Raw genomic sequence first — 24,430 nt, 5'->3', positions numbered from 1 at the left:
AACTATACTGAGTCTTCCAACCCGTGAACATGGTTTCACTTATTCAGGTTTTCTTTGATTTTTCTATCAGCGTATTATAGTTTTCAGCATACAAATTTTGCATAATCTTTATTAGAGTTGTCTGTAAGTATTTTGCTTTTTGATGCTATTGTAAGTCACATTTTTAAAGTTCGATTTCCAGTTGTTCATTGCTAATACGAAGAAATGCAATTGATTTGCGTATTTTGACCTTGTATCCCTGGACCTTACTAAATTCACTTACTAGTTCTACTTTTTTGTAGACTATTTGGTGTTTTCTGTTTAGACAATCATATCTGCAAATAAAGGCAGTCGTGTTTCTCCCCGTCCAGTGGACTGTATGAATTTTATTTCTTTCTCTTGCCTGTTGCACTAGTTAGGGCTTCTAGTACAGCGTTGAATAGAAGTAGTGAGAGCCAACATCTTTGTCTTGTTCCTGATCTTAGGGAAAAAGTATCAGCTTAAGTATAATATTAGCTGTAAGCATTCAGTTTTCGTAGAGATTGATTTTCTGATTTGCAATTTGGGGGAGATAAGCCTGACTGCTGGTGTGATTGGCAGAGGGAAGCTGGAGGCCTCCCTTCTCAGTCTGTAGGGGATGCTACCTCCCCCGTTAGTCAGTTCTTGTTGCCCCACTCACTGCCATCTCCACTACTGGACCTGGGACCAGAGACTAAGCCTCCTCTCCACTTCCTGCCGACCTGAGGGAATGCTCGTCCCCTGGCTTCCCAGGGGTGGGGGTGGGGATCCTAGTACAGCCTTTCTCCCTGTTGACACAGCCCCAGTCCTTATCACCTGCCTGTTTCAGGAATTTGGTGCCTGTGATTTGCTGAGACTTTGCAGGGCTCTGCTGGGTGAATCAGCCTTGTATATAACACTTAGATTTCTGTCTCCTCTGTGCAAAGTTCTTTGGCACTCTTCTCCCTACTTGTCACCTCGGAAGAGGGTGTCTCCAGAGTGAGATGACCTCCCACCCCCTGATTTGGCCTCTCCTCTTCTCTATGCCTTTGTAGAGATATTTATATCTCTCCACAGATAAAGATGTGTGTTTGGTGGGTTATGTTTAACTTCCTAGAAATGTTTTAAAAGCAGTTTATTTTCTGAAATAGTTGAGCTTTTGGTATGCGGGGGTGTGAGGGACTTGTTTTTTTTCCTCCTATAACTTTGATTACATTACTGGTTTCATTAGCAGATCCTTTCATCAGAGTCAAAGGTGAATTTTAGTGCAAAAGTAAAGTTCATCCCAGCCTCTGAAAATTTCAGATGTTTTGAATTCAGCTCCAATTAATTGTATGTTGAGTGTATGTTCTTTTTTTTTTCTTCTTTTTTTTGTGAGGAGGATTAGCCCTGAGCTAACATCCATTGCCAATCCTCCTCTCTTTGCTGAGGAAGATTGGCCCTGGGCTCACATCCGTGCCCATCTTCCTCTACTTTATATGTGGGACGCCTGCCACAGCGTGACTTGATAAGTGGTGTGTAGGTCCACACCCAGGATCTGAACCTCTGAACCCCCAGGCCGCCAAAGCAGAGCACACGAACTTAACCACTACGCCACCGGGCCGGCCCCTGAGTGTCCGTTCTTAATTTAGGAATTAGCGTTAGGATAATTTCTTTCCTGTTTGTCAATTAATCTTTTCTACGTTGAATTAAAGTGAGTTAGCAATAGGGGATTGTTTAAAATATTCAAAGCAGGTTCTTGTAAAAAGCATTTCTAATTGAATGCCATTGATTCTTTATAACCCAGAAATAATTTTTCTCTCATTTAGGCCAATTTATATATTTATGGATAAACTTTATACCTAGGACCGAGCACATGCTTATACAACACATTCGTATATTCTCTGTCTCTCTCTTTCTCGCTCTCTACCCCCCGCCCCTGCTTCCCTCTGCCCCTATCTCTCTCGCTTTCTCTCTCTCTCTCTAACACACACAGACATTCCTTTTCCAGGAGAGATCTCCATTATTATTGGGTAGCTGTCATACAGACATACCTTACTTAATGTTAATTTTGCTTTTTGAATTCAAATTCTTTATTAGAAATAGGAATCACAGTTTATCAGCAATCTCCAAGGGTTTGCCTCTGAGTTGAGCATAGACTGTCCTACATCCTCCCCTCATCCACCCAGATCATGCCCAAAAACACAGAAGTAGTCACGCTCATGGAATTTGAATTCAGCATGAAAGTTTGTGAAAACAATAAAAATGCATTTTCTAGCTCCCACTTCCCCCAGATTTTTCCAGTTCCTTTTGCTGTGTGAGGTGGTTGTACAGTGGGACATCCCTTCTTTCTCCTAGTTACATCTAGTAGGGAATGTGTTTTTATCCAGACAGACTGGGGAAGTGGACTGTATACTAGAATATAAACCATGTTAATATTATATATAATTCAGGAAATAAACAATTTGGTGTTTTTCACTTGCCTTATTGCTTTTGGGGGGGGAACATTCACTTATTTCATCCATTCAACAATCTTGACTGCAGAGGGCTTAGTCTCTGTAGGCCGAATGCTAGGCGCTGAGAATACCATGGTCAAACAGTAGTGTGAGATCCTTCTCTGGTGGAGCTTACATTCTAGTGGCAGAGAGAGAGAATAAACAGGTAAAGAAAAAGTAAGAAGCACAGGCAGAGATGAGTAGTAGGACGAAAACAAAACAAGATAGAGGGATGAATAGAAGGTGAGGGTGAGGGGCTGCTCGGGCTCCTTAGGAGGTCAGGGGAAGCGTTCCTGAGGGGATCTCTTTCCAGTGGAGACCTGCACAATAAGAACTGGCCTTGGGAAGATGGGGGTGAGGAGGGAGGTTATGAAGCAGTCCAGAGAGCGCTGGACTTGGAGGACAGTCTCAGATCTGCCTAACCAGCTACCCAACCTGGGGGAAGCCACTTATGCTGAGGATGAGGTTTCTTGTCTGTAAAATGGGAATGAAAACACATGTTCAGTTTCAAATGGTCGTATACAAGTATCAAATGAGAGAATTTTGTAAACTGAGCAGCCCTTTACAATGAAAGGTGGCTGTTATTTTATCCAGCAGCGTGAACCTCCCAGCCCACTAAAGGACTTATTCTGTCTCTCTCAGACTTACTATAAAGCTACAGGAGTAAAGACAGTGTGGTGCTGGCGTAAGGAAAGACAAATAGATAATGAGACGGAATAGAGTCCAGAAACACAACCACACGTTTGTGGTCTATGGATTTCCAGTAGTGTTTCCATGCAGGAATTCCTTCCTAGCATTTCTAGGGGCATTTGTATGTTACTTCAAATCCTGAGAAAAATCAGTCAAGGAGTCAGGTTTAAGGAAAAAAAATCTGTGGGAATTAAAAGTTTAACCATCAACATAAGCATTACTAGTTCAAAGGAATCCACTGACATGAAGTCGAAAGCAAGGGTGGAATGGAATCAATGTCAAACATTGTCACCATGTCTGAAACCAGGACGGGAGCATGTAAGAGAGAAGGGGCCACAATCAGATTGGTCAGTCGTTCTTGCTTGTCGCTGTTGCCGTGTTATAAGTGTGTGGTCGTGGCCTGTCTGCTGCTAACAGTGAGTCGTTCTTATACATTAAAATATATGAGTGAATTTATACACATTAGTATACTTTATAAAAATCCTGTGAGTCTTGTTGCAAGATACAATAAGTTTTGGAAACAATCCTTAAATTGGCAGTTTGAAACATGTTTCTGTGTAGTAGTGTTGTCTTTGCTAGGATATCCAAATGTTAGGTTATCTTAACAGAACCCAGTAGTGTTTCAGTGTTTGAATATTTGCTTTAGGCTACTGTTCTTTGTAAATACATTTACAGAAGAAACGCAAAGACAGGATGTAAATATCATTGTGGAATACTCCAGTGTGATATCAGCTGATCTAAAATGTGAATTAGGACAAGCAATATCAATTTTAACAGCAAAGTCAAAATCAAGGCAAGCAGACAAAATATTTTCAACCCAAAAATAGGAAATGAGCTTATATGAAGTGACATGTAGTCTAATGCCCAACTTGTATTTGCTTTGGACGCGCTCGAGACAATTTGACCAACATCAGACCAACAAGAAAGAAACTCTTCTACATCTGGAATATTTGTCACAAGACAAATATTAGCAATTAATGTGTGTGTGGTTTAAAATCTCATATAAGAATAACTTTTAAATATTAAATATTTGTGACATCTTTCAATTTCTAAACAATATTTGCTGGGCATCCATTCGATACTAATGTTTTATTCTTTTAATGTTTTCTGTTACCAAATGTCTATATCAAGTGAGATTATTTTTACATGTTTCTGAAATATATAATTTTGTCATAGTATATTGATTCATAATAACCCATGTGTTTATTATTATATCTTACTTTACTAACTAACCCCTGAGACTTTTAATATAACCCTATCACAGAAAAGTGATTCATTGTTTATGATTATGATAACTCATTATTTAAAAACACATAAAGTACTATAAAAAGCACAGAATAATTTATGATTCTAGAATTCCAATTTCTTGTTCTCAAATCCTGAAGATTAATAACTGTTGGGAATTTTGATAATTAAAAATTTCTGACAAAGGTGCTGGTGATCCAGTAGGCAAAGCTTAGTTTTGTCAACAAATAGTGCTAAAGCGGTTGGATAACAGAATGCAAAAAAAATGAACTTCCACTCTTACATCACAACATATACATAATGAACTTGAAATAACTCATAGACCTAAATGTAAAAATTAAAACTGTCACACTTCTACAAGAAAAGATGGAAAAAATCTTAGTGACCTTGTGCTACGGAGTGAATTGTGCCCCCCCCACCCCCATTCATATGTTGAAGCCCTAACCCCCAATGTGATGGTATTAGGAGATAGGGCCTTTGGGAGGTAATTAGAGTTAGATGAGGTCATGAGCATGGGGTCCTCATGATGGGATTAGTGCTCTTGTAAGAAAAGGGAGAGAGAGAGATGGCTCTCTCCTGCCATCTACAAAACATTGCTGAAAGAAATTAAAGAAAACTTAAATGAAAAGATATCCCATGTTCGTGGATTCAGAGACTTAATATTGCCGAGATGTTAATACTAGCTAAAGTGATCTACAGATTCAATGAACTGCGTATCAAAATTCCAATGACATTTTTTGCACAAATAGAAAAGTCCATCCTAAAATTCATATAGAGTCTCAGGGGAACTCAAATAGCCAAAACAATCTTGAAAAAGAACAAAGTTGGAGGACTAACACTTTCTGAAGCTACAATAAACAAAACAGTATGATATTGGCATAAGGACAGACATATGGACCAATGGAACAGAGTAGAGAGCCCAGAAATAAACCTTCACTTATATGGTCAGATGATTTTCGACAAGGGTGCCAAGACCATTCAGTGGGGAAAGGACAGTCTGTTCAATAAATTGGGTAAACTGGATATCCACATGCAAAAGAATGAAGTTGTACCCTTACTTTAATGTATAAAATATATATATAAAAATTAACTCAAACTGGATCAGAAGTCTTAATGTAAGAACTAAAATTATAAAACTCTTAGAAGACAACATACGGGAAGAGCTTCACAACATTGCATTTGGCAGTGACTTTTTTAGATATGACACCAAAGGCACAGGCAACAAAAGAAAAAAATAGACAAATTGGACTTCATGAAAATTAAAGGCTTTTGTGCATCGAAAGAGACTATCAACAGAGTGAAAAGGCAACCCACAGAATGGGAGAAAATATTTTCAAATCACATATCTCATAAGGGATTAATATCTAGAATATCTAGAAAACTTTTAAAATTTAACCACAACAACAGACAAACAGCCTAATTCAAAAATGGGCAGAGAACTTGCATAGACATTTCTCCAAAGAAGATGTACAATGATCAATAAGCACGTGAAAAGATTCTCTGTATCACTAATCATTAGAGAAATGCAAATCAAAACCACAGTGAGGTACCACCTCACACCCATTAGGATAACTACCATCAAAAAAAAATCAACAATAAGACAAAAACAGAAAATAACAAGTGTTGGTGAGGATATGGAGAAATTGGAATCTTGTGCACAGTTGGTGAGAATGGAAAATGGTACAGCTATTGTGGAAAGCAGTATGATGTTTCCTCAGAAAACTAAAAATAAATTAACCGTATGATCCAGGAATTCCACTTCTTAGTATATACCCAAAAGAATTGAAAGCAGGCTCTTGACGAAATATTTGTACTCCTGTGTTCATAGCAGCATTGTTCACAGTAGCTAAGACATGGAAACACCCCAAGCGTCCATTGACAGATGCATAGGTAAGCAAAATGAGAAATACACATATAGTAGAATATCATTCAGCCTTAAAAAGGAAAAAAATTCTGACACACTACAACATGGATGAACCTTGCTTGACATTATGCTAAGTGAAATAAGCCAGTCACAAAAAGACAAATTCTGTATGTATGAGGTACCTAGAGTAGTAAAAATCAGAGACAGAAAGTAGAATGGTGGTTGCCAGGGGTTGTGGGGAGGGGGAAATGGCGAGTTATTGTTTAGTGGATATGGAGTTTCAGTTTTGCAAGATGAAAAGAGCTCTGGAGATGGATGGTGGTGATGGTTACACAACAATATAACTGTACTTAATACCACTGAACTGTACACTTAAAAATGGGTAAGGTGGTAAGTTGTATGTTATGTGTGTTTTAGCACAATAAAAAACACAAAAAGTCAGAAGTCTTTACACAGATGTTCATAGTATTGTTATTTATAATAGCAAAAAATTGGAAGCAGCCCAAATGTCCATCAAACTGGTAAATGAATAAATGAATTGTGGTATAGCCATACTATGAAATAGTACTACTCAGTAATAAAAGGAATGAAATACCAGTACTTCCAGCTTTGTGGCTGGTTCTAAGAGTATTATGCGAAGTGAAAGAGTCGAACACATACGACTAAATAATGTACTGGATGATTTCATTCATATGAACTTCTAGAAAAGGCGAAACTAGAGGGACTACAAGCAGATCAGTGGTTGCTGGGAGGGGGATTGAGTGCAGAATGGCACAAGGAATCCTTTAAGAGAAAAGGACCTATTCTATATCTTAATTGTTGTAGTACTTACGTGGTTATATACAATTCCCAAATTAGCTAAACTGAACACTTAAAATGAGTGAATTTTATTGCGTGTAAATAATATCCTAATTTAAAATAAAGAGGGGAAAAATCTTATGGGGCAACCAGATTTTTATAGTTTTACAGCAAAATGTATTTGTAGGAGCTTGTAAATATGACCTTCCTATTAGCAAACATTTTTTCTACTAAAAAGACGAAGTTAATGGAGATATTTACCCATGCAGAATTCGATTTGTAGTTGCTGCATTGTTAATAATTCCTTAACTGACAGCAAAATTTTAAGTTTGACCGAATAGCCGTTACGACCAGGATGGCTTATCATTGGCATCCCCCATATAAATGCTAATCAAGGTTTAATGTTCAATTTTGTCGTAACTAAGTTGTGTCTCTAACATTTTATTTTTTAATTAATCACCACCTCTTCAGTGGATTTAAATATGCACTTCACATTCATTCTGTGTGCATTATAATTCTGCACGCAGAATGAGCTCAGACTAACGGGAGGCTGTTTTGCCTGATTTTCATTTTGACTTTTGACCTTTAAAATCAATCTGTAAAGGAATATCTTACCAACATGCATGTATTGAGAGTATCTATACATATATACACACACACACGACCGTACCTTAAAAATGTATAAATAATCAAAAATTTAAAAGCAATACTTCTTACCTCTGGTTTTCAGTGTATAATAAAAACTGTTTTTGATCCAAAGCTGCTTTAGTTAAGCTATATGGGATACAATCACAACTTTTATTTTTACTAGAGAATGATGGTTGAGAAAATTTTATGCTGATGTGGATATTACATACATATACATATTTAAGCATATGAAATGTATTAATTTCACATATATCTGAGGGCTTTCTCAGGCAGGATGTCCAGTAAACAACAGCCCTTCCTAGGAGGCAAAGGATTCTTATTTGAGAGCCAAAACTACAGATTAGGAACTAAGAAGTATGTTGTAAATTAATTGGGAAAATGTTTGAAAGTGCCTTGTAAACTTAAAAGTTATATAAACTGAGAACCTTCCGGAGGCAAAGTTCTAGCATAGTCCCTGATGTGTAGTAAACTCTCAGATGTTTGCGGAGAGGAATGTTACAGATTCATGGCCCTTGTTGGTCAAAAATACCACAATAACCTATGGTTAGGATAAAAATAATGTATTCCAGCAAATGCCTACAAAATTATCATTTGCAATTAATGCTAAAATTAAAGCAGTCAATCCCCGTGTTTATAGAATATCCATCTAATGTGGAAATATGAGTTTTGACAAAAGCATACTCCTATAAAGACACAGAGCATTAACATCACCCCAGAAATTTCCCTCAGTTTCCCCTCATCAATCCCTGCCTGCCCCCCACCCACCTCCACCATTCTTCTGAATTTTTTTCTCTGTAGTTTAGCCTTTTCTGGAATTTCAAAAAAATGGAATTATGAAATACCCACTCTTTTATGTGAAGGCTTTATTCATTTAGAATGTTTTTGAGATTCCCATCAGTAGTTCCTTATTGTTATATGCTGAATTGTTTTTCATTGTATACACATACCACAGTTTGTCTATCTGTTCTACTTCGGTGCACACCTGCACTGTTCCCAGTTTTTGTTTATTATAAATAATAAGGGTGAATGACTTAAAGACCCCGTTGAGACAGACAAGCAGAGTGTTACGGGAAGCATGGAAGGAAAGGAACACTAAACATAGGAATTAGGGAACATTCTTAGAGGCTAGTGGTATTTGAGGCAGGAAGAGATGGACAGTAGGGTCTTGACACACAGCAACGTTGAAATGGGAAACGTAGGGTGTATTGGGCTTGGTAAGCCCACTAATGGGACAATGGATGTATTTCGAAGAGTGCATGTAATGGAATTCGTTGAGGTAAACGTATGTTGTCTTTGCAACTCGACTGCCTTGTGGAAAATAAGGCAAGAAAAGCTGATTGGGACCCAGATGACAGAGGATTCTGGATGCTATGCCAGGCAGTTTAAATTTAGGTCTGTAGTGGAGAGCCATAGAAGTTTTTGAGCTGGGACTATCTTGATCAAATCTCTACTTTGGAATAAGTTTGGCAACATTGGAAGGAATGGATTTGAAGGGGAAGGGAGACTGGAAAGAGGCAGAGAGGGAGAGACTGACCAATCAGGATCCTGTTTAAAGAGCCTAGGGGCAAGAGAGGGAGGACCCACGGCAGCAGTGGGTGAGGAAAGAGCTGCAATGGTGGCAGATAGGAGTAAAACAGGTGGGACTGGAGGATGGAGGTGGCCGCGGGAGGTGCCCGTTATGTTGGTGGGATATTATTTGTTAATGAGGAGACGAGCTTCTGAAGGAGCAAGGGGGCTCAGGCATTGAAGAATGAAAAGGGGCAAATGCTGACTCAGAGGGTGTGAGCCTGGGTGGCTGGAAAGGGCTTCAGTTGTATCAAATGGGACATTTTGTTAATGGTCAAGGCAGCTTCTCCCTTGTATTAATAGGCTGATAGTGTATTTATGAGTCAAGTATAAGCACACATACACTTCAGCCCTGGATTGTGTCACAGCAGGCATTAGAAGATACTCCTCAATGAAATGCACTTTTCCTTGTTTGTTACACATGGTTCTCAAGTGTCTCCTATAATTCTTTTTTTGTTTTTTTTGCTTTTAATTTCAAAATAATTTCAAACTTTAAAAAAGTTACACACATATTAGAAAGAACACACATATACTCTTCATCCAGATACGTCTGTTGTTAACATTTTGCATTTTGCTCTACTTGTTTTTCGCTTTCCGTGCACATGTTCTCTTTTCCTCCTTTCCCCTCCGGCCCTGTCTGTAAACACATACTCTCTGTGTCGAGTTCTCTCTCCCTCTCTCTCTCCATCTCCCCTCCTCCAACAGCTTGATTTTTTTCTGAACCCTCTGAAGCAAGTTAGATACATCATGGTCCTTTATCCCTAAATACTCTAAACAAGGGCATTCTCTTATATACCTATAGGGCAGTTAGCAACCTTGGTAATTTAACATTGATATAATACTTAAAGCTGCCGTTCATATCCCAGTTTTATTATTTGATCCAATATGGTCTTTATAGCTTTTTCCCGTTCAGTATCAGATCCAGTCTATGACCCAGTATCAGATCCAGTCTATGATAACGTGTTGCACCTAGTTTTCATGTCTCTTTAGTCTTTTTTATGACAATGATATTTTTGAAGAACACCAGGCCCCCCCGCCCACTTTTTTCAATAAAATATTTTTCATTTGGGTTTGTCTGATGTTTCTTCGTGATTACATTTAGGTTATACAGTCCTGACCAGACTACTACATAAGATGTTGTGTGCTTCTTGGGGAATCGGTCTGTGGTGAGACACTTTAAAATCATACAAATATCCTACTCTTCTCAAAATACCGCCCTAGATTTAGCATCTATTGATGATTTTTGCCTCAGCGATTCTTTATGTGTTACTTGCAAAAGGATGATTTTTCAACTCCATCTCTCTTTCTGCCTTTACCATTTCATAGTCACCATTCATCTGTAATTAAGAGCTCTCCCTTCTCTCTCTGTATTATGTATTGATGTAGACCCATGGTTCCTATTTTGTCAGTGGTTTAGAATTTATTATTGCCCCTTAATTATTTTGGTGCTCAACTATTTGGCCAGTGGGAGCCCTTTCTCACTGGTTCCTCTGTCCCTGTGCATGCACCGTCATTTCTTGAGCAGTTTCCTACTTTCTGGTATTGCAAGATGGTCCAGGCTCATTTTGCACCTCCTTTACCCCAGCCCCAGAATCAGCCACTTCTTCGAGGAGCCTTGGTTTTTTCACTGGGTATGGTATTAGAAACTAAGATCTGGACACTGGATGTACTTATTGCTACTGGGATTTCTTTGCTTCTAGGTGCTTTGAGTGGACAGAGCTGGGAAATATGTGCATGGATATACACACATAACCATATGTATAAGCACACATATGCACATGCTTATTTTAGAAATCACAAGCCCAAACCCATATCTCCAATTCCCTTTCATTCCCACAGGGTTCTTCCTTGCCTGCCCCGATTCCTTTATTTGTATGTCTCCCCACATCAACACATTTACTAATTTTCTCAGTACTATAATGCATCTAAGTATTTTCAGAATTGCTTCACTTGTTCGACTACAGAAGCAAACCTACTGGAGAGTTCAGGGTTTGTTTGCAGTGCTGCCCCACACCCCACCCAAGATTGGGAATACCCGGCTCGTAAATTGCTCTTTTGCACTTTGCTTTTTTCACCTTTTTCACTGGAAATCATTCCATGTCAGTTCTTTGAGATCTCCATTCTTTCTTCTGACTGCTTAGTACTTCTTTGTGTGTACTGTAGTTTATTCAACCAGTTTCCTATGCTTAGACATTTAGGCACTTTGCAGTATCTTGCAATTACAAATAATGCTGCAGTGAATAACCTTGTGCATATATATTTTTGCATTGTTGGAGGTGTGTCTTCTAAATTCCTAGAAGTGGGATTGCTGGCTCAAAGAGAAAATGAATATGTAGTTTTGTTAGACATTGCCACATTCCCCTTCATAAGAGTGGGTTGTGCCATTTTGCATCCTTATCAGCAATGTATGAGTGCCTGTTTCTCCAGTCCCATGAATAGAATAGTTTATCAAGCTTTTGGATATTTCGTCTAATCTAGTGGGTGAGAAACGATATGTCAGTGTCATTTTATTTTGCATTATAAATGGAATTGAACACCTTTTCATGTGTTTAGGATGTGTGTGTGTAGCGTTGTTTATTCATAGCTTTGCCCATTTTTCTATAGGATTTTTGGTCTTTTTTCCTTCAATTTTGAGTGTTATTTGTCTATTAGGGACATTAACTCTCTGTGATAGATGTTACAAATGTTTCCTTATTTATCTTTTGACTTTGCTCATGTTATTTATTGCCATGCAAAAGATTTTTATTTTTATAAAATCACATTTTTAAATCTTTTATTGCATCCAGATTGTGAGTTGTAGTAGGAAAGTTTACAAGTCCACCTTTGCCTCAGTAATTTGAGATACCACACTAGATTTCTGTATGCCTTGGGGCTATTTCTGGACTTTGTATTTCTTGAAGTATTTTTAATGCCGATGGTTCCAGCTGAGTTTTCATTAAACATTTACCTCTCAGAGTCAACCAGTTTCCAGGATTTCCCATTCAAAGGAATTTTTAGTCCTCTTCCCTTTTGTAATATAAGAGGGGTCATTATTTTCTTATTTATACTTTCTGAATTTTCCAGATTTTCGGAAACCAGCCCAAATTTTTTAGTCTTTAAAAAAAATTTTTAAAGGTATTATCAGTTTTTAAACAGTAAACTTTGGCATAAACTTTTAATACCCCCCTTTGCTCCATATCCCTTCAGTAGAAGAGATGTTTCAGAAAGCTGCATGTAGTAGATGTGAAAAAGAAGACAAATGGTAAGCCAGCCAGCCGGTCTTAAGAGGCCCTGTGCTCTAAGCCCTGTTCCGCTTTCTATGGCTTCTAAGAACCATCAGGGAAGCAATTTATTCGTCTCCTTCTTCACATGAGTGAACAAGTGTCAAGTACAGCAAAGATTTGAGTGGAGGAGTAATGCAAAGGAACTTGAATAATTGGGTAGCCAGACTTGTTTGTATGTAACATTTTTAAGTATTCACTTCCTAGGGAACGCTTAAATAGGAATATGTTCGACTTTTCTCTCTCCTTCCCTCCAACCCCCTCTCTGTGCTTCAGTGGCCTCCCTTAAGTGGAATGACTTGATTTTTTTATGCTTTTCATAACTTGGGGGCTATAATAAAAAATCTATTTATAAGGCCTATTTAGAGGAGACAGGACTCACAATGGCCATGTGGTCTCTGTTTTTTTTTTTTTTTTTTTTTTTTAAAGATTTATTTATTTATTTTCGCCCCAAAGCCCCAGTAGATAGTTGTATGTCATAGTTGCACAGCTTTCTAGTTGCCATATGTGGGACGCGACCTCAGCGTGGCCGGAGAAGCGGTGCGTCGGTGCGCGCCCGGGATCCGAAACCGGGCCGCCAGCATCAGAGAGCACGCACTTAACCGCTAAGCCACAGGGCCGGCCCCTGGTCTCTGTTTTTATCAAGCTATATTTCAGGGAACATATTTTCTTAAGGAAAAATCAAGACATGTAATCTGATTTAAGTCAACATGTCAAATCCTATAAAGCTTTAAAAATGAACCCAGGTTTCATTATGAATTTGACAAGTCACCTTTTTGAAATAGAAGAGAATTATAAGAAGGTGGAGCATGCCCTGTAGGTGTATTCAAATGCATGAGCAGTGTGATAGCCAACAGACTCAAGAATCCTTCTGTTCTGCTGTGTATCCATTGGGCAGTCAAGAAGGTAACAATGCCATCTTCTGATTTAATGTCCTCAAGACCATTATTTGTTACAGCCGCTTTGCTCTTCTGTTCTACTCTTCTGTTGTAGGAGCTCTACCAAAATAGAGACCAGGGATTTGCTTTAAAGATGTGTTCTTTGAAGCACTAAGAACAGTTTAGATTTGTATGTATCTATACACAAGCATAATGTAGAACTTGCTTCTGAGTAAGCTTGTCATGGGTAAACTTTTAGACTTCGGTTCATGATAAGGTCTTTAACTTTTACATACAGGTGGCAGCTGCCCATGTGGTTGACTGCTAGTTAAGTGTTAATGGAATCAAGAGTATTAAAATATTTTTATAGGCTAGTCTTCCTGTTACTCTTAACACCTTTCATGTTGCTCCACTGTTTGCATTTCAGTCTCACAGCTACCAGCGCAGGAGGAAAGAGAAATCTGAGTCCCAGTCAAGCAGAAGCTGGCTTGGAGGCCAGAGTATCGGGGGAGACTTCTGACGCTGAGCTTGAGCAGACAGATTCCTGTGCAGAAGCCCTCTCAGAGGGAAGGAAGAAGGCCAAGAAATTAAAAAGAATGAAGAAAGACCTTTCTCCAGCAGGTTTGTATCGGATCTTACTAAAGTTCCGGCCTTGTGTACTCTTTAATGCTCTAGAAATTCATATTTGGGGAAGAAATTACAGCAAGGCTTCAGTTGGTGGCAGAGCCCCACGGGACCAGCTGTTTTTAGGATCAATTTAATTTCATTTGAGGAATTCCTAGAAAGCCCTGGCTCTTGATAGAGGAGGGCATCCTGGGGGCCTCCTTGTTAAAGATGGTCAGTCCGCTTTGGTCATCCCTCTCTCCTCTCTGGTTTAGACGTTTTGCCGATGTGTTTAAAGTAGCCAGAGTCTTTTAAATGTGCATTTAAATTTGCACGGAGGCCTCCTCCTATGCATGTTATTTTCAGTGGCAGTTTTCACTGTTCCCGGCAAGACCCGGGCAGCCTGGATTTCTCTCTGAAGCAGAATTATATAAGGAACAAAGGAAACAGGAAATTCATACATGTTGAGAGCCTACTGTGTGCTAGACACTGGAGTAGGAGCCTTTTCTCTCTTTATTTAATTTCATTCTCACAACAGCCCTGAGACAGGAAATATCATCCTTGTTTTAGTGATGCGGATGTCTGGGCTCAGAGAGGTGAAGAAACACGTGCAGGTGTAGCTAGTAAGAAGCCGAACCCGAAGGTGAGCGCAGGCCCGTGTGAAGCCAAATCCCATGTCCTCTCCGTCCCCCAGATGTGCTGTGGAGGCCCATGACCTAACTCAGCCCTGTGAGCACAGACCCTCTGCGGTGCCGGAGTCGGGGCAAGGCAGGGGCTCGCCTGTCAGTCAGCCTCTGTGAAAGGCCCGTCCCCACTCAGGAGTCTGGCCTACATGATCAGGCAGCAGTCCCGGTGACAGTGAAGATAGCCGCTGCTGACTGAGGGCTTGCTCAGGGTCCAGCGGGGCACCTCCTGCTTGACAGAAATTCTTTCATTTAAATCTCTGAGGTGGTCATCACAGTCCATTTTACAGTTAAGAAAATGGAGGCCTAGAGGGTTACATGACTTTCCAAGGTCACGGAGCCCTGAGTCTGTCCTACAAGAAAGCCGGTGCTTTTAAACAGTTTCCTGTTGTCTGCTCAGGATGAGAGGGATTATTCCTCTCCTTTGTCTCACATCGCGACAGTCGCCCTGGTTAGCAGGACCAACAGTCAAATTAAAGGAAGGTAGTGAGGCACTGGACTCGATTCACACCCAGGCTAAGAATTCATTGTGTTGTAATTAATTCCTCTTTTTGCACGTGGCCCAGTCTGACTCTAGGGAGCTTTCTGAATCTCGTTGATATTAATGAAATCAAAGAAGCAGCAAAAATGTTGCATGTAGTTCTTATACATTATGCTGAAGCTTAACTAGAACCGAAAACTTAAACTCTTGTCTGAAGCCTGGATTGCATATTTTAGCTGACAGCCTGAATCCGCGTGTCTCCCTTTGCCTGCCTCCCTTCCTTTCCCTAAACCAAGTATTGGAGAAGTTTTTAATCTGTAACATACTTAGTCTTCATCTGTGATAACCTTGTTACCACGGCCACCTTGTACCTGTTCAACCAGTGTTAAATATTAAATGTTAGTGTGACTTTTCGAGATCACTCTGGGCATGACTGGGGGAGGGAGGGTTCCCCTCTTGTATCTTTCTTCGTATCTCATTCTCTTGAATTTTTCGGCTCATCTGTTACTTCTCAGGGACAAGATTTTAGGTTTTTTTCCTTCTATCTAGCATAATCTTAAAGGTATTAGAATTAAAATACCTAATAATAGACTGCATTAATAGATTAGCTCTTTTTATAACTTCCATCGTTTTAAGTAAAAAATTTTTTTGAGTTATTTGGGGTTTTGAATTTATAATACCATCATTAAAATAGGTTTTTCTCTCCCATTGACAGTAAAGCTGTCAGTGCCACAAGATTTGAGCTAAAAACATGATAGATTTTGTGCTTCTTTGTCAATCCTGCTAAAAAAGAAAGAGGAAGAGAGAAACATCTTGATAACTTTTAATTGAATCAGAGACCTTGAGAGCACTGAGCTTTCTCCTAGAGCACCATCACTGAGTGAGACCTTCCGATGGTGCAGGGGTGGACGTGTAATGGATCCTTTTCAGCTGCTTTGCTTTAACCGTTTTGTCCTAACAGTATCAGCAGGGTGTAGGTCAAGAGATCAGGTGCTGAACCTGTTGAATCAACCAACTTGGATTGCTCGGTTACTTCACTATGGCCCTGTAATGAGTGAGAGCACCGAGTTCAGACCCTGGGAAGAGTCTGTGTTAAACTCTCAAAGGTCCAGAGTGTTCCAGGAGCTGAGAGGGCCTCGTCTGGCTGTTGGCAGGAACTGTATTAGTGTTTGGTGCAGTGTGGTTACATCTGTCCTATGGAGACAGGTGCTAAGGCATCAGGTCTGAGCTCTCCTGCTGGGGAGAGTATCTTGGCAGGTTCTCAGGTGATTCACTAAGGTGTGTTGGGTACCCAGTGCTGTCAGTGAGGACATGAAAAATGTAAAAGACAGTGTTTCATCTGGAGGGAACTTTCTGTTTTCCAAGGAGAAGGTAGCAAAAAGTAGGACCATAGATATCGTGTACTGTAGCAATCCTGGGAAAATTGATTCTCGGTAAATCCCACACAAAAGAGTATCATTTTTCTTAGTTATACATTCTAATATCTAAGATACACTAAGAGTTAAGTACTAGACCCCTTCCCAGATAATAAAATGACTTAAATGGCAGAAGAAATGACCACTTATTAAGTTTATATCATATATCACACATTGTGCTAGGAACATCGTTTATTGTCTAGTCCTTATAAAAACCTAGTTAGTAAGGTATAGATATCATTATTTCTAATTTATCGAGAGGAAACCAAGGCTCAAAGAATTACAGACTTGCAAAGCCAAATGTAGCAGTATTGGGAGTGGCGGGGAGGGCTGTCTGATCCAGAACTCACGCACTGTACCACTCTGCAGTATGTGAAATCTATCCAAACTTGAGAGGAAGCAAAGGATTCTTTACAAAGATATTTCTGGCAGCTGTTCTAGATCCAAAACAATTACCAACCTGGACTTTCTTGTGATCAAGTCATATGATAAAAGTCCAAGTGACCATTCTTTTTTGGAGCTTATTATGTACATATTATGTACTTAGTAAATATTTTTCTCTTAAGTGTTGTTGTTTCTGTCCTATTTTCAGGAAGCAAACATGTAAAGTAAGTCCTCTCCTTTTATATTTATTATGGTTAGTGTAGATTGGTAGTGCTATCTACTCCTCTGGGGAGTTCAAGCTACATTCTCAGTTGGTACATAAAGGAAAACAGGTCTGCATGCCATTTATGCTGAAATCAACTATCTCTAGGAAATGTTCCCCAGACAATGTGTAATGGACGGGTTTCCACAGCACACTTGTACTTGCTGAGTAAGTGAATAGTGTTCCAGTGGCCTGATGCTGACCAGACTGGCCGTTCTCGAAATACTGACGGACAGTCCAATAGCCGGACGTTCCATTAGCGCCCTGTAGACAGCGTTCGTGGAAGCGTGCCGCAAGACTTCAACTATTCCTGGGGATTTTTTGTCGTGTAACAGAGAAGGTGTTCCAAGTCTTTTCCCCCTTACTTTTAAAATACAACATGTTAGACCTTTAAATGTTTGCCAAGAACCATGAGTTTTATTGGAGTCTTGACTAATCTGCTGAACTTTTCAAGCTGAAACCCTGAGGGTTACAGTATAAAAATTTAGAATCTACTTAGAGCAGCAGCCTCTCGGTGCTGTTACAGGTCTCCTTTGAGTCAGAAACAAGATCTGCAGTTGCTGCTGTCAGTCACCTGAGCCACCAGGCTAGGGAAGTCCAGTGACCTCCCAAGGAGCTCTTAATCACTCAATTAAAATGTGGTTTACAGCCTAAATGTGGCAAATGAGGTGTGTTCTGCGCTGCGGGGCTGTGTGCTCAGTGCATATTTGTGTCCTCCCTGCTCCTGGCAACTGTCTGGGGCTCCCTATAAGCCACCCAGCGTGAGCTCTGCCTTCTTGTTGTGGGAAACCACCCTGTTAGGCCTTTGGAGCATTTCCTAGTTAAAAACTTTAGTATGGCACCTCAAAGGATCTTTCTCTATGCAGAATTCCACTCTGTAGAAAATGAGACGATGGCAGATTTCTAGTGTACTATGTCGAATTTTAGATTCTGTTTTGGATTCACCTGAGGGAAGAGATGTCTTACCTCTCAGTCTCTCCCTTTCAACTCTAGTTAGCCGAAAGCTAAATAAGCAGAAACAGTCACCTTTTGTGTTTACCCCTTTTTAATTTCTTTTGTTGTTTTTGTTAATAAAAGGAACATGCTCACTATGAAAAGCTATAAAATGAAGAAATATAGAAGAAAATTGAACCCCACAGTTACTTGATGCTCTGTCAACAAGTGTTTTTACTCTGCCCATCATTTTTTTTTCTTTCTTTTTTTTTTTTTTTTGGTGAGGAAGATCAGCCCTGAGCTAACATCCGTGCTAATCCTCCTCTTTTTGCTGAGGAAGACCGGCTCTGAGCTAACATCTATTGCCAGTCCTCCTCCTTTTTTTCCCCAAACCTCAGCAGATAGTTGTAGGTCATAGCTGCACATCCTTCTAGTTGCTGTATGTGGGACGCGGCCTCAGCATGGCCGGAGAGGTGGTGGGTCGGTGCGCGCCCAGGATCCGAACCCGGGCCGCCAGTAGCGGAGCGCGCGCACTTAACCGCTAAGCCACGGGGCTGGCCTGCTGTTACCAGTTTTTAGCAACTAAGAATCAAGCGGCTATAAACATTTGTGTACAGGTTTTTCTGTGAACTAAGTTTTCATTTCTTTTGGGTCAATACCTAACAGTAGAATTGCTGGGTCATAAGCTAAGTGTATGTTGAGCTTTATAAGAAACGGACACAGTGTTTTCCGAAGTGGCTACACCATTTTGCGTTCCCACCAGCAGGGTGTGAGCGGCTCTGTACTTCATCGGTATTGGTATTGTCCTTTTTAGCCACTCTAATGGGTATGTAGTGGTATCTCATTATGGCTTTGATTTGAATTTCCCTAATGACTAATAATGTTAGTGTGTCTTTATGTGATTATTTGGCATCCAAATCTCTTCTTTGGTAAAATGTCTGGTCAAATCTTTTGCCCATTTTTTTCGTTGCATTGTTTTTTTTCTTCTTATTGAGTTTTGAGAGTTCTTTATATATTCTGGATACAAGTCCTTTTGGGTGTTTTGCAAATTCTTCCAGGCTATGCTTTTCTTTTTATTCTCTTAATAGTATCTTTCAAATAGTAGAAGTTTTAAATTTTAATGAAATTCAATTTATCCATTTTTTTCTTGGATTATGCCTTTGGCGTCATATCTAAGAAATCTTTGCCTGACTCAAGACTGTAAAAGATTTTCTCTTATGTTTTCTTCTAGAAGTTTTATGGTTTTAGATTTTACATTTAGATATACAATCCATTTTGAGTTAACTTTGTGTGTGATGAGAGATGTGGATTGAGGTCCATGATAGCAGGAAGCAGGTGTCCTTAATTATCTGTTTCGGGGCCGGCCTGGTGGTGCAAGCGGTTAAGTGAGCGCGCTTTGCTGCGGCGGCCCGGGGTTCGCCGGTTCGGATCCCGGGTGGGCACTGACGCATGCTTGTCAAGCCACACTGTGGCGGCATCCCATATAAAGTGGAGGAAGATGGGCACGGATGTTAGCCCAGGGCTAGTCTTCCTCAGCAAAAAAAAAAAAGAGGAGGATTGGCAGATGTTAGCACAAGGCGGATCTCCTCACACAAAAAAAAGAAAAAGTATCTGTTTAAAAAGAAAAACTTTTTCTGAATAATTCTTTGCACTCTAGTAAAACAGGGCTATAAAAATGAGTGCCCTGGAAAACTAACCATAGCTCCTTATCTGCTAGCTTTGAGACTGATCCTTTGACAGTATACAGCACTCACTTTTTGGAAAGTGCTAGAAAGGACAACGGCAGTGACCTCCAGCTCCCCTCTAGTCAAGGTCTCCTTAAGATGGTGCCTAAAGTTCTGCTTCCTCCGTGCATACCATTCTTGCTCAGCAGCTGCATATTTTAGGCTGTGAAAATTAGCATCTCTTTGACTGCAGGCTGTTGGCTTCCTGGCCAACAACCGTGTTCAGTGTTGGGCCACCTTATTTTATTTTATTTTTTTGCTGAGGAAGACGGGCCCTGAACTAACATCTGTTGCCAATCTTCCTCTTTTTGCTTGAGGAAGGTGGGCCCCGAGCTAACATCTGTGCCAGTCTTCCTCTGTTTTGTATATGGGATGCTGCCGCAGCATGGCTTGATGAGCAGTATGTAGGTGCGTGCCCGGGATCCAAACCCGTGAACCCAGGGCCACCAATGTGGAGGGTGCAAACTTAACCACTACGCCAGTGGGTTGGCCCCTGGGCCACCTTACTGATAAGGAAAATGGATCTAATGTGCATTAAAACCTTGCTCTGTGCCAGGAACTTGGCTCTATCACAGAAGTCCTATGTGGCATCCAGTTGCATTCGGTCCGTCATCTAGATGAGGCAGTGGGAGTTGTTCCAAGTCACACAGCTGCTGAAATGGCCGCCAGACTTGCTTACCCCACAACTTTTGCTTATTCCGTTATTTCTCACTAGCTCTTCACGGAGTCCCTTCCTGGGTGTGGATGGCATGGGGCCACACTCACACACACTCCCGCCCAGCCACAGCAGGCGCTGTTGTAAGTGTGACAGTGCAGTTGCTTTTAGCCATTTATCTTGTTTTTACCTCTGAGCTAGTTTTAATTTACTTCAGTTCCCCATGTTTGGCTTTGTGGCTTTTACCTTTAGAATGGCTAATTGGCTGCTGTACAAGTTCTCTGATATGTGAGTTATAAAAATGCCCTGTTGATGTTTATTTTCCACCCTATAATTAGGTATTGTATGAATGCGTGGTGGAGAAGATCAGGCCAGTTCTGTCTTATCACGGGCCATCTGCAGTACTTCGTTGTTGTAGGGAGGGGAGTGTTTGTGGTTTGTTTTGTTTTTTAATAATCCTTATTCCTTTTCTGACTGGATCATGGGAATCTTTGTCACGTGGATCACCTGCTGCCTCTTGTCCCTTCTCAGGAGCAGTCTCGCAGTCTTAAACGGGAGTCCTGAGACATGCATGTTCAACACAGCGATGAGACAAATTATCCCTCTCCTGGGCTTCTCATCCTCTCTCTCGGGATTTTATCTCAATAAATGATCAGAAGTGGGAATTCCCATTTTAGCTGAAATTATCGTTATTTGATGTGTTTATACCTGGTTACCTTTAGGCATCCCTGTAGCGACTCTCAGCTGAGTGATTTCCTGCCTTGTGGGACACGGCACCCCCTCCATTTTTACAAGTTACTCTCCATTTTAGGCATCGTCAAAGACTTCTCTCCCTTTTGAAATCTTGGAGTGTTAGCAGCTGGGGTTGGCTTTGCCGGTTTTCCCTGCCAACCCTGCTTTATGGCTTAAATAACGCGTGACACCACTCACAGTAGCGCCTGGTCTGCCACACTTTCCCTCAGGAACACGCTCTTTCCTGACTTCATTCCCATTCATTCAGCTCTCACCCAACTGTGCTGCTGCTGCTGTTGCAGAAAGTAGCATGAGTGGAAAAGCAGGGCTTCTAACTTTAGGGTGAAACTGTTTGTAACCAAAGAAGCCCTTCTAAAGAAGACCTTAGTCAGTGCTGCTGAAACTGGAAAAAGCCTCAAGCGTCTTTGGCCACTTTTGGGATCTCTGAACGCCCACTGGTCAGCTCCGCACCACTCTATAGCCACCAGCTCCTGAGATTTCTCATCTAGGTGCCAGTACACCACAGCACAGAGAAACCCAGTCTCCTGGGACGTGGAAGGATCCACATCCCATCTCAGCCACTCGCCAGCTGTGTTGACTAGTCACCTTACCTAGCCTCTCTGAACCTATTCTTGCATCTGTAAAATGGGGATATTGATACCACTGTGTTGGGCTTTTATGAAGACTAAATGAACTAAGTGTCCAGCCTGGTGGCTAGCAAAGAACACTGTGTGTGTGCTCACCGAGAGATGTTGTAAGCATCCATATTTTAACTTCCGTAAAAGAGAGGCAACCAGGCTGAGGCAGGGAGGCCCTTCACTAGTCCTGCCTGTGCTGTTTCTGTGGTGTCGCCTTCGTTTGCTGGGCACTGCCCTCCACAGCTGAGACCTGTCTGTAGACTTCCTCCCGTTGAGGCTGTGCGGCCGCCCTGCCCTGGCCCTGGCCGAGGGCGTCCTTGCAGCCGCACCGGGCGCTCTGCTGCGTGCTGCTTGTTCTGTGTTCCTCTCTAGGTGCTGTGCTCTCCATCTTCCTCTTGTTTTGTCTTTTCCCACCAGGAAGCATCTCACACAGCTCTGCCAAGCTCTTTGAAGTCCCTGACACGTGGTAACCCAGACCCGAGGGAAACAAATTGCTGGTACTGTCGCGGAGGAAGAATCAGCCAGCACATTTGGAAGCCATACTGTATTTAATTTAATAAATGTGGTATGGGAGGGGTTTGAAACCAAGTATGTCTCCTGAAAAAACGCAGTTTTTATTTTTGCAGCTGTGTTTCATTTCTTCCTTTTTAATGTAAACTGTCTGCTGACACTCAGCACGGTTGTAGGCTGTCGTGAATGTGTACACTGTTAACCAGTTAATTATTTGTTGCTTGTGTGAAACTCTTCCTGTCATGAGTTAGTGTGTTTAGGAATCCATCTGATAGGGCATGTCACCTGGGAAATATGCAAAAAGGGCCAACATTGTTGGATGCTGTGATCATGAATTTGGGATTGAACTCTTCTCATCTGTCTTCTCATGCTCAGATCTTGGGGCAGCCACAGGACGTGGTTCCAGTCTCCCAGTGGAGAGATCGGCTGTGTCTGCCTGCTTCCCACCGTAGCTGCCTGAAAATGTGAAGCTCTCAAGCTTGTTTTTCCAGTAGGAAAATGTCTACTGACATCAGCCATAGAGGAGCTTAACATATGCTTTGGCCTTTGGGGCATATATATTTATTTAGAGTTATTTTTCCTGAGATGTGAGTTTCTCACAGCAGAGCATCTGAGTAAAAAAAAGTTAATTTCTGTTGTATATGCAGTGCTGTGCTCACTTTTCAGTCTCTTAGCCTGGTCGTCTTCTCTGTTCGTTTGGGTGGCAGTCTGCGTTTGGGTGGCATGTGTGCGTCCATGTGTGTGCGTGTGTGTGTGTGAAATCATGACAGATCTACATGTACCAGCCTTTTCTCTGTTGAAACAGATCACAACAGCGACCGAATTTCGTGGATCTGCTTCAGTAGATCTGCTTCATATAGATCATTGTTAGATATTTAACAGTTTTGTATCACGGAAATAAAAATGAAAAATGTATTTCCAAAGGATGAAAATTAAAGAAATTTTCGTAGGATTCTGGTTTCTCCTTTCTCTTTTTTTATAAGTGAATGATGTATTCAATCTCTACATAGGTACGTTTCTCTATAAAGGTCACCCCTGAAAAGCTCTGGTAAGTCATTAAGCCTGGTGTTTATGGATTTTCTTTTTTTTTTTTTTTTTACCTCTAACCCCCATAGCTGCCTTAATGAGTCAGATGCCCAGTGCTGGAGTTGAGCCCAGGGGCAAATGGCTGTGTAGGAGGGTCTGCATTTTTCCACAGGAGGAATCTGAGCTCTTACAACTGGGAATTCAGATTTGTAACACTTTCCCAATTAAGAGCCTCTTAACACTTCCCTCTCCCCCTCCTCCCCCTTCCCCAGCAGTTTGATAGCCACAAAGTTGCAAACCCAAACTTGGCTGCAGGAACTACCCCCTGCTATAGCTACCGCTGCTCACAGCCTGTAGGGAAGTATGCAGGGGCGGGAGCCAGGCAGTGAGGGCGGTATCACCAGGAGGGGCTTACAGGCGCTGCTGGACTCTGCCTAGTCGTTAAAACCCACGGGGAGAAACCAGACACTTTTCTTTAACATACTGAACAAGAGGGAAAACCAACAGAAGACTGGTTGGCACACTTATGAAAAAATCCACGTCGCTTAGTGAGCAGGCCTTGGGTGGAAACAGAGCTCAGGGTGGTCTGACAGCCTCTGGGGTGCAGGTCTTCAGTGGGTGAGAATCGGGCCTCTTGCCCTCGCGTAATGAAATTCTTCATTGTCCCCTGAAGCCCAGTGCTCCTGCTCGAAAAGCTTTACAACACACAGGTTGCCCCCCTGTCACTACTGGTCCAGAGGGGGACTTGGGGAGGTGTGCTTTCTGGAAGGGGCCTGTGCTCCAGAACCTCATGGAACTGTGCCTGCATCCCGGCTCCAGCTGTGTGTTCCTGGACACAGTATTTAATACCCTCTCGGAGCCTCAGTTTCCTCAATCATAAATCTACCTCTTAGGGTGGTTTCCAGGATTAAATGACATGATGTGAAATGCCCAGCATACACAGTGCACAGTGAATTGTAGTCATATTTGAGGATTATGCTTTTGA

General features: G+C 41.2%; 1 protein-coding gene across 4 annotated transcripts in view; it reads left to right on the top strand.

Moving 5' to 3' along the window:
• The window catches only part of PARN (poly(A)-specific ribonuclease), a 153,361-nt gene extending 129,990 nt beyond the window's left edge, over positions 1 to 23,371 (top strand). For all 4 annotated transcript variants that reach the window (XM_087416990.1, XM_087416991.1, XM_004441852.3 and 1 more), the window contains 2 exons: positions 13,827 to 14,020; positions 22,327 to 23,371. In XM_087416990.1, coding sequence (XP_087273116.1) covers positions 13,827 to 14,020; positions 22,327 to 22,379 — 247 coding nt within the window. In that variant the 3' untranslated portion in view covers positions 22,380 to 23,371. The remainder of the gene's footprint in view (positions 1 to 13,826; positions 14,021 to 22,326) is intronic.
• The last annotated feature ends 1,059 nt before the right edge of the window (positions 23,372 to 24,430 follow it).

Source organism: Ceratotherium simum, chromosome 26, assembly GCF_057802395.1.
Source record: "Ceratotherium simum simum isolate JZ-2026a chromosome 26, ASM5780239v1, whole genome shotgun sequence".
Classification (NCBI taxonomy): domain Eukaryota; kingdom Metazoa; phylum Chordata; class Mammalia; order Perissodactyla; family Rhinocerotidae; genus Ceratotherium; species Ceratotherium simum.
The sequence above is the reverse complement of the archived record's forward strand: the minus strand, read 5'-3'. Positions and strand labels throughout refer to the sequence as shown.